This window comes from Perca flavescens, chromosome 16, assembly GCF_004354835.1.
Source record: "Perca flavescens isolate YP-PL-M2 chromosome 16, PFLA_1.0, whole genome shotgun sequence".
Taxonomy (NCBI): domain Eukaryota; kingdom Metazoa; phylum Chordata; class Actinopteri; order Perciformes; family Percidae; genus Perca; species Perca flavescens.
The window spans coordinates 7,049,612-7,067,656 of NC_041346.1; the positions used below are offsets into that span (position 1 = coordinate 7,049,612).

Below are 18,045 nucleotides of genomic sequence, written 5' to 3' on the forward strand. Positions count from 1 at the left end.
GATATCAGTCTTCTCATCTCACTCTCTGCAAGGAAGTAAATACGCTTATTTCCCAAAATGTTGATACATACATGCATAGCATCTAAATTCAGCATTGAAAGCTAAATTATTAATTTGGTGTGTTTTACAAATTGGCAACCAGGCCCAGATTGGCTTTTTCTTGCAGCCCACCGTCCTCTATATTCGTGCCGCCCACTCACTCGCAGACTGCAGCCTGGTTATTATGACGTAGTTATGTCTTAACTCCGATGGGGGCACTTCAGTCAGTGGTGCTGAAGGATATCATTGCGGCATGCTGTTCAAAACACAGCTGAATAGGCGACAGGTAAAAAAGGAAAGTTCTAGAAAGTAACGCGGCCCGAAGTGCTAAACTGAACAACTTTTTAAATAAAACCATCGAGAGTGAAACGCCAAATGAAGAAGATGAGAAGGGTAAGCTAAGCTAGTTACGAGCAGTGCAGGATGCTAGCGGTCGTGCAAAAACATAAGACAACGTTGCCTGCAAACCACGTTTAATGTTTATGAATCACAATTTTTCTTGTAACTCCTCAGCAGCAGCCACTATCCAGTTTGCTGCGAACAATGACAATGAAGAGCCAAGCAGCAGCCATAAAGCTCATTTATCATGTTTTATCGTGTTTTAAGCCCCCAACGTCTCCTTCCAGGCAGGGTCCTAGTGCCTGGAAGGTACTAGGATTAGGCAATGGTTAGGGTTAGGGGGTTAGGGTTAAGGTTAGGGTTAGGTGCCTTGAAAGTGACATTGTGTGCTTAAAACACCATTGAGCCACAAGCTCATATCTCCAGAGTGGACAGTATGGTGTTCATACTTTATATGAAAAATACCCTGAGATATTTAATAATGCCAGATGGTATGGTGCTACATTAATAAAACTGACGTGACTTGATCAGAAAGCTCTGTAAAAAGGGGAGATTTGTGCTGGAACTCCAGGGCTGAAAATAAGTCCCACTCGGCCCTGTTGGCAAAACAACATACTGTAGTGAATCATATGCTGTCCAACATATCGAAGGCTACCTCACACAGCTGAAAATGTTGTCATCCTTTTGGCTCATTTGTGTAGGACCTACATTAACTATGTCACTATGGCAGCTTTTCATTTTGATCCCAGTTTGAGTTTAGTAATGTGTGTCTTTTGCATTTGGTTTTATTGGTAAATGTGTTGCATGTTTTAACAGATATTATTTGCATGGTTTGGTGGATTTGCTGTGTTTTGTTAATTGTTTGTTGGACTGGGAATCATGGTGATGAGAAGCAGCTGTGATTGACTGGACTACACCCACTCCACAGCGCAGGATTGGCCACAGGATAGTATGATGTGCTTGTTAAAGATGTATGTGAGACAGGTGGGGAGGAGAAGGAGGACACACACATGCACTATGCATGTGTAAATGTCCTGAATTTGTCAGGTCAAAGCCTGGGCCTAGTGCAAACCTCTATAGGCAGAAATGTTCAGACAACCAATTGGAAATAAAATCTAAATGAAAGTGAGTTCTGCAGAAATCTCATATTAAAGCACCTCGTTTTTGTCTAGACATCATCTTCTCGGCTGTAAATGTCCTCCCTGCTGTCAAACGCTGTATAGACACATAAACACAGAGAGAGGTCTGACTGATTACAGGCTTCATATCGTCTGTGCCCCCAAACTGCAACAGTGAAGCCCCTGAGGTTGAAAGACGAGACAGGAAAAATATGTTAAGATTGATGTTCCTGTCACAACTCGGGCTGTTTTCATGAATGTTTTGTACATATAGCTACGGAAAGAATGCACTGCAATTTATATGTATTCCACATATTTAGTAGCCTGACAAGCCAGACCCAAATCAAGATGTTGGGTCTGGGAACTCACCATTGGCAGGGCTTAATCCGAGGGCCGGGATAAATGGTTGTCTTTCAAATTCCCTCTGCACTCATAGCCAACCAGAGTTGATAGATTCAACTTTTGCGGTCGGCAAAACTCCGAACACATCTTCCTTTTAAGAATGACTTCAGTGCCGTCCTTTGTTCTTTTCTCAAAGGAAAGCTTAACTCCGAGTCTTCCAGAGTCGCGGCCAAAGCCAATTCGAAAGACCACTGTTCGCCAGCAGTAGCAGCCATCTTCTTTGTTTTCAAGCAGCAGGGAATTCACGCGGAACTGTCGCAACGCCTTATGTTAAGCCCGTCCACCCACTCTATACACAATGTGATTGTTCTGACCAGAATTTGGTTTTTCCAGCTTGCAAGCCAACAGAGAGTTGCTAGACGACCCTGGCTGAAAATTACATTTGCTGCCGCTAGGGTGCGTCTAGATTTCTAGGCTGCATATTTAGAGCAGTATAGCTGCTTTTACCCATGAACGTGTGTTGTGTCCCAGGAGTACTATTTAATAGGACCAGTGTTTTAACCCAAACAACGATGTTTTTTTCGAATCTTAGTTGTTTTGGTGCCTAAATTTAACGGTTGTCGCCGCAACTGCAACGACTCCTGAAAGGACTGTCACTTTCCAGCGCTCTGTACTTTCCTCACAGCAAGTCATCTTGGATAAATTTAACTGTATAGGCTGCTAAACTTAACGGTCATGTGCCTGTGCTTGCCATAATCTCGTAGGATATAATACGAATTGGTGTGCATAGATTTTCCAACGATATAATACGAACTCGTTCATGAGAATGCGTTGAACAACTCAAACTGCATATCTAAGAGGGAATATGTTAATGAACTGAAACTGATGTCGATGTACAGGTACAACTATCCACAGTCTATTGTCCATTATTTCTCTGGTGAATGCAAAGTAAATGGCATTGGGGGCCATTCAGAGTTCAGTGTCTTGCCCAAGGACACTTCGACATGGGACTGCAGGGCCAGGGATAGAACCACCAATTTGTAGGCGACCGTTCTACCACCTGAGCCACAGCTGCCACCTGAAGTGAGTCTGCAGATTCCATGTGGCCCTGGTGATGACCATCTTTAAGGATTCAAATGGAAAAATATGATTTAGGAAATAAAAAAAATCCAAATAAACTTTGTTCAGCATAACAGCTTTGTAGCCCCTCTCGGACTTTTAAAATCTGGTGTTTTTTTTTTTTTAAAGGCGTTTGGTTATTGAATGACGTCCTAATCCTGCAGAGGTTGGCGTCGATCTGCCCTGCCCTCTTTATGCACCTCGGCATCATGCCACTCCTTCGTGGGAGGGCCACTGACAACTCATTCAGCATTGGAAATATGCCTAAGCATAGCTTTTATGTAAAGTACTAAAATAAAACTAACAGGATAATAGGCTAATTATGATTACTATATTTATCCATGAGTCATGAGTGAGAGCCGTGTAATCCTGCAGTGGGATTTGAGACATAAAGAACCAATCGACAAATCAAGTCTTTGGAAACCCAAGTCCCAACCCAGTCCCAATCCTCAAGAAATAGAAAAGAAAAACAACATTTAGGATTTTAATGGACCTACCGCAGTTTCCCTCACTGTATGTAGCGCTGCCCTCAGGGGTACAAAGTCTCTAATTTAAAGCTCTCTGGTTACTGAAACTGAGCTGTCGTCACTGACTTAATGTCAGGGTCTGTGCATGTTTTTAGGGAAAGTATTGTAATTATCGTATTAATCTGATTAATTAAATAAAAAAGAAAAACAGAGGTATTACATTCTGTATTTACACCCTTATGTGAGAAACCCTCGATTGAAGGTTGATATAAATTGTAACAAATGACTTTACCCACTAGATGGGGCCAATTAATTGAAAAAAACAAAAATAACTGACTGAGTGGTCAATATTACTTACAAATACATCAATGTGACTAGGCACAGTATGCTGTCTTTGCTAAGTAGTGTGGTCTGTGTGAATGTATGTATATAATAAGAGAATCTACAGAACTATGACTTCTGGAAAAACCAAAACAATATAGCAGGATAATATCTCTTAGGTGTGTTTTTCTACACTTAAATTGGTTCCTTCTGTTGACTTTGATTTGGGAAAAGTTTTAAGAATATGCTTCATGGAAGTTCAGTCAGGAGGACTCTCATTCATTCGCTGTCTCTCTCTCTATCTCTTACTTCTACTCAATCAGCTGACTATGGGCATTCACTCTTTCAGTTAAACCAATCAGTTTGCCACGATTTCCCTGAGCCAATCAGGGAGATTGTGGACACACCAATGCATGGACAAATAGGGCCCAAAAAAATTTGGTTTGAATAAAATACCGAAATTTAAGTCTCTTCTGATTAAACTGTTGAAGTTACCGAGCTCCAAGATGTTTAACATGTCATACTTTGAAACATTAGGAGCAGTTCAGCTGGAATTTTAAACCTTAAAATAAGGTCACATTTTAGCATATTATACTGTTTCTAGCATCCAATAAATATTGGGACATTTACTAAAACAAATGCTAGGCAGTGGCTGTCGCGAACATGGGGATATCATTCATGGAGCAGTTATTCTAATGAATTTTAAGTAGAACCCTCAATCCATTAAAGTGTCCAGTGTATAACGTGTTTAGTTGTTCATTATCTAAATCTGTGTTGCCCGTTCACAAACTTATCCTTTTTCATGAATATTTAGGTGGACCACCATCAATTCCAAGTATTCATTTTGGCTTGAAATTTTACATTTGCATTCGCATGAACTGGGGTAGACACTCCATATTCATGCGCCATCTTGAAATACGTTAGCCGGTAAGGGACATACAGGACATACTGCTCTGCATTTCGCATTTTCGCTGTCACATGATAAACTCACAGGTGCTGCTAATGCTGCTAATGGGTATCGTAGCTTCCCAGCCCAGGCAAGTTTGAAGAAGGAAAACATGGAGGACCACACGCATTCAAAATCCAAATTTCAGGAACAGGAGTCTTCTTCTTCGCCCAGAAAAAGGATATTGAAAAGAGCAAGAGACCGGCTTTTTGAAGCGCGACGGCTACCATAGCTGTAATACGTACTTTGAACTGCGTGGTGCGAGAGAGTTGATTGCGATATATGATCTCAACGCTAGATGGGAGAAATTCCCACACATTGGACCTTTAAGCAGGACATGAGCCTATATGAGTTGGCAACATAAGAGTTGGAGCGGGGGCATTTACAGTGCAGGACAATCTGTCTCTCACTTGCCCACTCACTGCTACAACGTATAGTATACATTTTGTTGGGACCTTAAAGGGTCAGATCACCCACATTTCATCAACACGTTTTCTCACTTTGAGAGTTTTGGTTGCACGTGCCTGTAGATCATCTATAGCAGGGGTCGGCAACCTTTTTGATATGAAGTGCCCTTTTCAAAATTTCTTGTTTATTAGTGTGCCATGTTAACATACATTTTTTTTATGACATCACATCAAAATGTAATATCCAGGGAATCTGTAATAATCAGGACCTTGTAATTATTATTATTGTATATTATTATTATGGAAACATGGTTTTAGTATGCAGTCCTGATTGGTGGAAAATGGGCTGACAAAAATATCACTGTCAAAAAGCCTGAAGCGAAAAGTTGTGAAAAAGCCCAGCTTTAATGATGAATGGACTGATAAGCAGGTCCTGTATGTCTCATTTTCAATGAAACGATGCTGTGGCAAAATAATAATAACACAACCAGCATCATTATCAAGAATGAAGAACACAACATAGATTGCGTCATTCACGTGCATATTAAGTAGCCACATGTATTTGTTTTGGTCTAATAATGCATCCATATTTACCGCTCCAGCGGAGAGGATGGTTTCTTCAGAAAGCTTAAGTTAAAAGAATTTGTCCAAATTTCACGATTCCCTGCAAACTAAGATAAACAGACTACAAACCGACAGCTTTTCTTTTAGCTTGTTTTGTAAAAATCAGCTATTTGCAGAGTAGAGCTGCGTAAAACAGTGCGGTGGACAAGAGTGCACTGAGCAGACAGAGCAGATTGAAATATGGCTTTCTACATGTTGATACCGGTCTACACAGATGAGTGCATTGATAAGTATTGGCTTTTAACTCACGAAGGTTTAGTTGTAGCCTCCTTACAGTAACAAGACTAGCGTTAGTTCATCTGCCCCAGCGGCCGTTGGTAATCCTCTTTGTATTGTTCCCAGTCAGAGATATGAGTCAATCAAACTACCGTAAATAACAGGTCGCGCACAGGCGCCGATTTATGTTTTCCTCCGTGGGAAAAAAAAGTAGTCAAAAATGTTTGCATTTCAGAACCTTAGGAAATGGACAGCGGCCTTCACGAACACACACGCCGTAAAGTAAGCTCTCTTTCAACTCAGGACAGCGCCACTTCTCACAGATAGGATTGGAGAAGTTTAATCAGCTTCGTGGGAAATTATAAATCAATGCCACCGACCATGACCAATCACACTATGACAGACGCTCCACTTAGCACCATCTGCAATGTTTAATATTAAATTAATATAAAAATGAACTGGCAGTCTGGCACACGTGGGTGCTGAGTATTTTTCGTGGGTGCTCGAGTTCCGGAGCACCCACGGTATCGGCACCTATGAGGTCGGCAACTGTGAACGTTGTAATTTGGCATGCGGATAAGAGAATGCTTCAGCATTTCAACCATGATTTCAACACATCAATAACTCTCTTGCACACATATTGCCAGCGTGCCATTGGTGGCACGCGTGCCTAAGGTTGCCGACCCCTGATCTATAGTAACGGAGGCATTGTTTCCGGGAGAATATGTTGCAGCTGTATGTTTCAATGCTGTGAGCACCACAAATTAATTTCCATTTGCCTTCACTACATTGGAGTTGTGGCAGAAATCACGGATATTGTCAAACCTGGTAAAACCCAAAATTACATGCATGGCTAGCAGTGTTGTAATGTAACAAAATACAAATACTTTGCTACTGTACTTAAGTAGAATTATCACCCATCTGTACTCCATACTCCACTACATTTCCAAAATTAAATGTATACCTTTACTCCACTACATTTACCCTAAGCATTTTACTTGTTACGAGAATATAAAATCAGAAGAAATTTGTTACACTTGAAAAAAGCAGGTTTGGCCAATCATTGCTCCTAAATTGCCAAGATAATGCACCCTCCATTCCAGTTGGTGACCTAATGTTTGTTGCATGGTGCGTGATCACCGAAGGCTTGTGTCATGTGGACGCGCTGACAGTTTTGTTGTCATTACTTAGAATTCCTCATGGGGGAGACAGAACCTACTCACTATAGCTTTAAAGTAAAGTAAAATAAATTGTCAAAATATGACAATTTCATTGTAATGTAGATACTTCCTTATCCTTGATCAGTACTGTTATACAATGTTAATGTTATACAACACGTACAATCATACACATTAGATCCAGTTTAACAAAATGAAGTACAACCCTTAAAACGCACAAAACAAACAACATCCATGTTTTGAGCCTTCAAAGTCATATTTTATTTGGGAAAATTTGAATTCACAACCCATAATTACACCAACACTTGTGGGCAATAACTCAGTTTGTCTTGTAAGGTTTGCTGAATGAGACAAACAAGACACACCCTCCACAGTCTATGAAACCACTGCTGTGGGATAAATACTCTGGATGCTTGACACAGACGGGTGACTTTTTATTCCACTGGAATATAAATATGGACCTGTTTTAACATGCTTGTACAGAAATCTTGCAGAGTATCTTGCCTGTACTTTCCTGATCAGTTAATACTTAGGTAAACATAACTGAGCCACAGATTTGTGTACATAATATTACCATATATTTAAGGCTCTGAACACCCACACATGGGTTTCCAGGTAATCTGGCTGATTAGACCTCTTCCCAGGACTGTCTGGGTGTGTTGACTGTTTCTTTGATTGAAATATTCTCCTGTTAGCTTTGTTGCACCTGTTAGGGCAGGGAAAATGTGTCACCAAATTCATTCCCATCAATGCTCTGGCCCACCTTCAAGCTGAGCAGAGTGTGTAATAAGCCAGGCTAAGTGAAATCACCTGTGTGTGTGTGTGTGTGTGTGTGTGTGTGTGTTCAGAGGCTGCAACGTATATGTGGTCTGGCCTGTGTGAAAGCTGCTCTGTAGCATCGCTATTTGATGGCTAAAACACTATGATAACTCTTCTGACTATGATAAATAATAATACAAAAAATATACATTTAAAACAAATTGCATTTAAAAAATACACTTATTTTTGTTCAAAAATTACCTTAATATAATATTTTTGGGTAAAGCATCTAAAGGTAATTAAAGGACGTGTATCTTGAGGCAGTTAGTGATACTGTTAGTTATTTAGAGGTATTAGTTTCGTTGATTATGAGGAGAGCTTGGATTTGCCGCTGTGCGCTGCACTTAAAGTTGAAATTATTTACCTAGTTGCCGCAGACCTTTCGAAAGCGCAACCAATGAGACAACAGCTGTCTTTACCTAGTAACGGGAAATCGCTTCCTTGCCATCCTCGATGACGAATACCTGCGCTGCGCCCTACCTAGCGGTGCGCAGAGAGCAAATTGCTTATCATGTGTAGACTCCTTAATAGTGAGGAGCACTCACTGTGTTTTTTTTCCAATATTAAATAAATGTCTAGTCAAATTGGCTATTTTGCTGTGTTGTCGGACTTCAGCAATGCAGCCGACCGTTTTGCGACACTGCCTCCAATTTACATCGCAAATGATCAGCGTGACATTTACAGGAAATACGGAGAGATAAAGTTCACGGTTATTGTCAACTGAAAAGATGGATTGATTTCTGTAATGTCTCAGCATACGCAGCATCATTCTTCCTCATTAAGATAGCAACAAAGGCAATCCGTTAGCAAAACTGACATTTCATCGGGCCTATTGTTTTTGGGGATACTTTGGCAGTTAGATGGTCCGGGAATTTTTTTGTATTGAGTAAGTGGTCCTTGGTCTGAAAAAGTTTAAGGAACACTAGTCTAGATGATCTTCTAATTTCAAACTGGCCTCATTAAGTACTCGCATGTTGCCCTTTTTGTTTATGAATTTATAAAGGTTTAACTTTTGCAACTACACACAGAAAACTACACATTTTAAATAGGCATGTGGTTAGCTGTTGTTTGCAGTCGGTTAATGGAATGACGGTTGTTTAGTTGTCTCCTCTGTTTTCTGTGACGGGAGCTGTTGTTGGAATATCCACGGTAACACAATCAGTCACATCGCCAGTTGACGTGGCAACAATGGGTGCGGTCGGTGTTGCTGGTGGGGGCGTTGTTGCTGGTGGGGGCGTTGTCCTTGTCACAGTTGGCTCGTCTGTACTCATCGTGTCTGGCCCAGGGGTGGGTGTACTCCCTGCTACTGTGGTAACGGTTCTCACGGCAGTGGTGGTCACGACTGTAGTGGTCAGATCCCTGACTTCCTCCGAGGACTCTGATGACGAGTCTTCATCGCTAGAAGATTCGCTAGACCCCTGAGACCGCCTGTTACCCCCTTCCCGCCGTCCCTGTATCAAGTCGTTGTCAGCGATGTCAGCGTCGTGATGCCGACGCGAACTAATCTGTAAAGGGAATATCAAATGAAAGAGACGTTCCACTCAGATACTTTCAAATAAAGGCCACAGTTTCCTCTCCAATATCCCAGTCCAGTAGCCCTAGACATCACCTCTACATCTGGTGATACTGCAGTACACGATTTATGTTCATTACCAACCATTGAAAAAAACTGCTTCTCAATTACATTTCAAGGGAAATGCATTTTCCTGCAACCGTTGTGAAACTTGCTGTTCTAAACAAGTGGTTGACATTGTAAATTTAAACAAAACTACTTGATTAGGTTTATTAAAAGATGATGGTTTGGGTTAAATTAAGTATGTTTGTTGTGTAATTTAAGTTACGTACAAAAGTTATGTATGTTACATAAACAAGTCAGTTGACTTTTGGTTTCACACGGGACATGAACAACGGTCTCCTGGGTGAAAGTCCAGTGTTTGTTTGACCCATCCGTTCATCGTGACCTCCTCCCTACGCAGACTTTTATTAGAAATGTATTTGTGATGCCGCAAAGACATTTCCCCACACAAAGATTTCCCTTGAAACATAATGTAAAATACAGTTTTTTTGTATGGGAACTTAAGTTTTAAGGAGACAGAGCTGATGAAGGATGTGCTGTGTCCTATGCAATATGTAGCTGGCCTGGAAATCCAGACCCAAATCCGAAAGATTAAAAGGTCTGGCATTGGGTAATGAAAATGGCCTAACTCGAGGGGCGGCACCAAGCATGCATTTGAAAATCTAACTGCGTGCAAATTGGATAACACTACGACCAATCACAACAATACAACGGGGTGACATATCCAGAGCCCCATATGTTTAGCTACCAGCAGAGCTAACTGGTAGATTAAACTGTCGTCATCTGTTTAGCTCGCCTCTGGCCCGCCTATATCAGATATGTGGGCAATCAGATAGGATACGATACGATGTGATTGGTGCAGCTCGGCTACAAGGGCATAGTTAATGAGCATCGTTACTCAGTGCCAGAGCAAATTCAAATTGTGCTCTCGCGAGAACTCTGGATTTCCAGGGTAATATGTAGAAAGGCAGAAAGTAAATGTTGGTTTAATAGAAAAACACCTTAAACCATACCATAAACCATACTTTACATTATTTTAACAATAGTGTCATTGAAATTTGAAAAACTTCATTGAAAGTAATGACAGTAAGCCAGTCAACTTCTGTTGTGCGCTGCTTAATTGAACACACCACAGTACTATAGTCTATTGAACATCGTTGTCCCCCTTTTTTAACAGGCACCCATATTGTGGTTATGTACCATCAACGATTTGAATAAGTGTCCTTTTTCACAACACTGAGTTACAGAACACAAGTCATGGAGTAACACAGGGAGTGCTCACGTTACACATCGGCTAACGCCATCGGCCCCTCGCTTTGTTAACTTCCTGTGTGGCCATTGGAATTGACGTGCAATCACAAACATTGTCTTTTTTTTGTGGCATGTACGCCCAGATACTTATTTCGACCAAATACGTCCACAAGTCAAAACCAACACCAAGGATATACTGATAAATTAAATTGAATTTTAATCAGTTGATCTCTGTATTATTTGTAAATTAATTGGGATTAAATAACCGGAGGTTTTAAACCATATGTGCAAGGAAATAAAAACTAGAATAAAATATCTAGAAATGAAGCAACTAAACCTAAAGCATAATGTGCCCTCCAAGAGGTTACAATGTTATGACAGGAATGTGTTGGTTGAAACCATAGGTTGAAACAAACAGATACTCATAGTGGAGCAATTTTAGAGGCTTATCACCTATCTATCTATTGGGATGAAAAAAACCTTGCCTTTAGTGTGGAACTAATGTAAAGGTCTTGTGATCGTTAACATCTAAAGGGTTAAGCAGGAAGAGCAGTTTACAGAAATAGGAATAGCAACATCAATAGGGAACATTCTCAATATGTATTGCACATAATAAATAGAGATTTTTTTTTAACCAGAATATCTAAAAAGGATCTGTAAATATTCCTACTAAAAATACTGCAGTTTGACTGTGCTACACAAGTTTGAAAACTTCAGTTGGAGAGCGACTGGAACAAAACACAGTAAGGAAACTGAGAAACATTCAGTGAGAGAGAGAGAGAGAGAGAAAGCACTTAGTGCAGCGCTGTGGTTAGTTTACCGGCTTAGCGGAGGCTGCTGTAGACAGAAGAACGATGACGAGGGCGGTTGTCAGAAGCTTCATCTCTGATTGGTTTTGGTCTGCGAAGGACACAAGCCACAAACAAAAACACATTCACTTACACACAACCAGAAACAAGGCAGTGTCAGAAAGGCCTAAGATAGTACAATGAAGATCTACACTTGAGAATTGCAGTTATCACCACAATAGATAATGCAATTGAAATAACATGTTTTCTGAAGAGATAGATATTCACATACTTGGTGAAAAGTTGCTCATAAACCCATAAAATATCATAAGATATACATTTGAACAAAGATGTAAATCAAAATGAAATTTGAAAAAATTATAAATTAAAAAAACTCACCAATTATCTCCAGCACCAGATCTGTTGTCTCGTTCTTTCTTACTTCTCTTAAATCCTAAATAACATCAATGGGATTCTGTACAGCTGTGATTACTCTCAGTTTCGGCGCAGAAAGACGGCTGACCTCCATGCAAGACTGGCTGCTGCTCATATATGCTGCCTGGACTGAGAGGCCGGGCTGGGCATGGCTGTGACGGGCAAGGGACCTGTGGGGGAGGATTGGGCAGGACTGGGTTGACAGGGGCTCCAATGGAGGGGATGGGTGGGGCAGGAAATTGTATTTACCACACACTTAGAGATTGCATAAATGCATGCATGAATCAGTGGAAAAAAAAAATTGTTTCACAAGTCATTTTATTTTTTATTTGGATAACTGCAGTCTGAATGAGCTGATGGAGAAATTATCCAACGTACAGACTGACTCCAGGAGCATTGAGCAATGAGTGGAATGTTACAGTAGAATCAGAGTGTAACCACACTTTGATCAGACCTGTGTGTGTGTGTGTGTGTGTGTGTGTGTGTGTGTGTGTGTGTGTGTGTGACACCACTGTGTTACTTTAGCACTCCGAAACTTTTCCTGTCCTCTCTACCTCTCTCTTGCGAAAACCCCTCAGGGTAAATCATGAACAAGATGAATCATGAAAAGGTTTCAAAGTAGAAGTTTAAAGACAGAGAAAAGTATTCTGAAAAATACAACAGCCCACCCAAAATTATATGTAAAACTGACAGAGGAACCATGGCAACCGGCGGAATAATCATCGGTAACTGACCCTAAAAATACTTTTCTTATAACTAATGATAGTTGATGAATCGTAAATCTTTTATTTTATTAAACATGAAACAGGTTTTGGGCTCTTGGTCTGACAAAACGAGCCTTTGCCAATGGGAAATTATGATGGCCATTTTCTCGGCCATGTTATGGGCTTGTTTCTAGAGATGGCAATGTCGGTCAGTCACTTTGGTCTAGACCAGTGGTTCACAAACTTTTTCTGCCGTTACCCCCTTGGGAGAATTTTTTTTTTTTATTTTGCCCCTACCTTTCAAATTGATGATTATGTGACAAAAAGGAACATAGCTCACAAAATAACAGACAATATACAAGGTAATGTGTCTAAGTGTCTTCTTAATCGATTGTATATTTTCACACACAATTACGGATCACTTAAATACCTGCATGTAAAAGCAATTTAATTTGTTTTATGAGTCATGAGTTTTTTTTTTTTTTTTTTTTTTGGCAAATGTTATGACGTTCCTGTCAGTCTTTCCATCCAAACACCGGGTAACAAGGTAACAGCTGCACACGTCATCTTATTTTTAAGGCTGGCCTGGAGCTTATTATTACATTATTACAACAGCCTACAAGTAGTCTATGTGTAGCTGTCATGAGCAGCATGATATGTGATCTGTCCCAAGTCCCAGACTATAACTTTTCTCTGAGGTAAACTCGTTACAGGATTCCACAACTGTGAAAGTTATGAATGTGATTCAGCCCGGTCTCATGGCAGTTCGTGTAAATGTGACGTTATTGTAATCTATTGATACGTGTTCACAGAGACGTTTTTACGTGGCGGACAACACGAAAATGTTAAGTAATGTATTTCAATGGGAAGCATATTTTGTGGCCACAGCACGAAAATGGTAGGGAGTAATAGAAAAAGCCGAAAATCCGCGTAGGGAGGTTGGTCGGGGTGGTGGATGGGTCAAACAACACAGGACTTTCATCCGGGCGAGCGGGGATCGCGTCCCGTGTGTGGTGCTTTGTTTGGCGTTTTGTCCCGTGTGTTACTGTGGCGCGTCTCCCGGCATTTAAGGCGCCCTTCCCGGCATTTAAAGTGCCCTTTCCCCGTAATGTTTTTCCTAAACCCAACCTCTACCATCCCGTTTTTGTGGCGCCTCCCCATCGGGCCGCCTCGCGGGTGCCTCCCGGTTTATGGAGCGTCTTTTTCGGCCGCCTCTCGGCGTCCTTTCCCCGTAAAAAAAGGGGAAAAACGTCTCCGTGAACACGTATCAATAGATTAATAATAACGTTGACATTTACACGAACTGCCGTGAGACTTGGTTGTGTGATTAGCCATGATTGCCACAAGCTCAAATGCACCCACCCTGTGCCCAAGTGTGCCACATGTGCGCCAAGGAAGCCTGGCCATGAAATTACCAAAGTGCGTTTGGCACACTCCTGATGCACTTGGCAGGGTGCACCTGATCTGGCTGCGCTGCTGGTTAATAAAGTTATCATATCATAACACCTAAAAGTGGGTGGACAAAAACTCTTGTTGTTCCCCCCTATTCCAGAACTACAATGCAATCGACAGATAGGGTTAGTTTACCGGCTTAGCGGAGGCTGCTGTAGACAGAAGAACGATGACGAGGGCGGTTGTCAGAAGCTTCATCTCTGATTGGGTTTGGTCTGCGAAGGACACAAGCCACAAACAAAAACACATTCACTTACACACAACCAGAAACAAGGCAGTGTCAGAAAGGCCTAAGATAGTACAATGAAGATCTACACTTGAGAATTGCAGTTATCACCACAATAGATAATGCAATTGAAATAACATGTTTTCTGAAGAGATAGATATTCACATACTTGGTGAAAAGTTGCTCATAAACCCATAAAATATCCTAAGATATACATTTGAACAAAGATGTAAATCAAAATGAAATTTCAAAAAATTATGAATTAAAAAAACTCACCAATTATCTCTAGCACCAGATCTGTTGTCTCGTTCTTTCTTACTTCTCTTAAATCCTAAATAACATCAATGGGATTCTGTACAGCTGTGATTACTCTCAGTTTCGGCGCAGAAAGACGGCTGACCTCCATGCAAGACTGGCTGCTGCTCATATATGCTGCCTGGACTGAGAGGCCGGGCTGGGCATGGCTGTGACGGACAATGGACCTGTGGGGGAGGATTGGGCAGGACTGGGTTGACAGGGGCTCCAATGGAGGGGATGGGTGGGGCAGGAAATGGAATTTACCACACACTTAGAGATTGCTTATTCCAGAACTACAATGCAATCGACAGATAGAGATATCGCTGGTTACATCTATCGGCAATTCATAAATTTTTTGTGGTACAGGAGGACATAATACTAAAACACGGCAAGCTGTGGTGGGATGAGGTTGATTCAACCTTGCAAAGTGAAGCCATGTGGTTTCCTGACAACAACAAAAAAACACTATTTCTCTGAGTTTATTTCTGGTAAGACGTGACAATAAGGTACACAAAAATGTAGGTCGTCACTGAGGAGAGATTGAGGAACAACTTGATAATTACAAAGAAGTTCCTGAGTGACTGGGATTCACTAATGCAAGCACTAATGATTAGTTACTGGTAAACAGACTGGGAGTTAACTGTATTAGTGAATCATTAGATAATGGAAAGTTAATTATAAATAAATCAGTTACTCTTTTTTCTGGGATTTCACAATTAGGGGTCAGCCCTATGTTCCCACAGCCCAATGATCCCACAGCCCTATGTTCCCACATTTTCAAAATTAGGGCTTGTGTTCCTACATTTCCCTTCAATTTAATCCCTATCCTCCCACAACATTTTTTAGGGTTAGGGGAATCAAATCTAATACAAATTTATGAAAAAGGAAATGTGGGAACATAGGGCCTAAATTTGGAAAAACACAATCTTAGAAATGTGGGAACTGTGGGAACATAGGGCCTAATTTTCACGCTCCCCCAGAGACGGGATGATTCTCATAATATATTTAAATAATGATATTCACAGTACATATACTTTCACATCATCCCAGGTTTATTCAGTAGCATTAGTAATGTTGAAGGCTTAAAAGCAATTGTCCGCTGCTTGCAGGGCACACTTTAGTTTGGTGGACTTGGTGGTGAAGTTGCAACATTGTTGCTTTTTTCATTTAATTCCTTTCGCTTTCACACTGTACTTAGTCAAACGCACCAAACATTGTAAACACGTCACACGGTCGAAATGCGAAATGCGAAATGTTGGACAGAATAACTTACGAAACTTGCCGACACTTCCTGGTCTCAGAAATAATGGAGCAACATGGTGAATGTGGGCGTGGTCTGCAATCAGCTGCAGTGGAGACAGGTGTGGAGATAGATCATGAGAGCAGTGCCAGGTGAGTTCATTGTCTCAGCTGATTGTTGTTGTATTAATTACACTCCCCCATTTATATGCAGTAGCGTGCTGGACCCTCAGATGACTGCCACACACCACAGAGTCAGGACACCAGACTGTGAGATAGTGCTTTGTTTGTTCTTTGTTTGAAAGTTGTGAGCAATTAATTTGTTTATTTGACAGGGACAATGCTCATGAATCGATGACAAAGTAACTGTAAATGAGCCAAAGTTTGCTCAGCAAGCTAACTTCCATTTTTTGTCCCTTGCCAATTTTAAAAATGGCAACTAACTAAGTAACTAAATAACAATAAATAAATAAATAAATAAATAAATAAATAAATAAATAAATAAATAAATAAATAAAGTCCACGCGTAAAACCAACATACACAGACCAACATTCAAAGAGGCACAATGCACAACAGGTAAAAAAAAAACACCTTATACAGCAAGCAACAAAACAAGAGAAATCTTAAGATTAACCTGCAACTCTTGGCAACCAAGTTAAATATCATCCACTGGGCTTATAGATAACATTTCAATCATAACTGTTTATGGAAACAATGCTGTTTTAAATCTTAAAAATGTATGATATTTTACAATCCATTTCAGAAAACTTGGAATGCAAATAACTGTCTTAATGTAAATTATCAACTGGTGAAATTTCAGAGTTATCTATTAGTTACATTTTTTTACCCTATTCACCTGACGTGTCTACCTTTTTAGCTCATTATGCAAATTACTTTAATTGCCAAAAATGGAAACTTTTGCAACAAAGCCTAATTGTATCCACTAGGCTTTTAGATGACATTTCAATCATAAAAAATTCATATGAAACATTTCTTGATCCAAGAAATTTCCAGTAGACTTCAGAATCAGAATGCGTTACTGCCGTTAATTAAGAAACGGGCAGCTAAATCAGTTTTAGAAGCTAACGTTAACTGTTGGTTGGCCAACAATGTAGAAACTGTCATTTCCATTGGATACTTAAATATAAATATTTAAAAGAAAGCCAAAACCAGCGTTAATTTTATTTCTTTAAAACCGAATTATTTTTAAAGCAAGATCATTTGTCTAAAGCGCTACATGCTAACTGTCGCTGAAGCTAACGTTAAGAAGCCGCCACCGCCGCCACCGCCACCGCCGCCTCCTCCCTTGGACTCAAGACGTTTTTCTCTTCCGCTGGTCTTGCCAAATATGGCTTTTGGTCTCGACCGAGACCAGGTGTTTTTATTAGGTTTATAATATTATTGGAGGGAAAGTGAAACACAGCGTGTTTCGGCTTTTCACAAGTTTAGACAAATAGCTAATGTTATGCCGACATTTTCTAATGTTAGTGCAACAGCGTTAGCCTAGCCTGCTAGGGAAATATTATGACTGTCTTCAGAGTTTCCTATATCTACACCCACGTTGTCAACATAAGATCTGTGGCGTTAGTGCTCCTTTTGTACCATCATTTTATTGAATGAAATATTAAGCTTCGCTCCTACGAGATGGGTGTTACACACAAAGCCAACTGGCCATAGTTAGTCTCTACGTATGCTAGCGGACGTTAACTAACGTTGCCGAGCCAGCCAGCAACTTCGGCAGTAGAGTTTCGGCGAGCTAACCACGACCGCATTTTCGCCCACAATCGACCTCTGCTGCTAAAAGCAGTCAACCTGCAGTGATATTTGAAATGGAGACACGCATATCGTGCCTATTCCCGGAGATTCTGGCCATTATTTCAAGGCATAAACCAACCATAGGGTTACACTCTGGAATACTGGTCAATTCTTTTCTACACTACATCTGGAGTGAAGCTATATTGCCATTTAGTTGCTCAAATGCTCCGTACTAGTACCAAGCAGTGGTAAAAGTAGTGGATTGGTGTTTGTATGAGCTCTAACACTGCTATTATGAGGTATCACCATATCTCATTCCGTTTTCTTTAGATTATATGATATCAATGGGAATGGCTATACTTACAAATCCTGGGTGTTGTGACACT

At 40.6% G+C, this 18,045-nt stretch overlaps 1 protein-coding gene across 1 annotated transcript; it reads right to left on the bottom strand.

The window, feature by feature from the left end:
- Positions 1 to 7,370: 7,370 nt before the first annotated feature.
- scpp8 (secretory calcium-binding phosphoprotein 8) lies at positions 7,371 to 16,015 on the bottom strand. The gene is made up of 3 exons (XM_028602137.1): positions 15,938 to 16,015; positions 11,583 to 11,662; positions 7,371 to 9,440 (listed from the first exon to the last, which is right to left on the bottom strand). Exons 2-3 carry the CDS (start codon positions 11,643 to 11,645, stop codon positions 9,033 to 9,035), a joined length of 471 nt encoding a protein of 156 aa, XP_028457938.1. The 5' UTR covers positions 11,646 to 11,662; positions 15,938 to 16,015; the 3' UTR covers positions 7,371 to 9,032.
- Between the last annotated feature and the right edge of the window lie 2,030 nt (positions 16,016 to 18,045).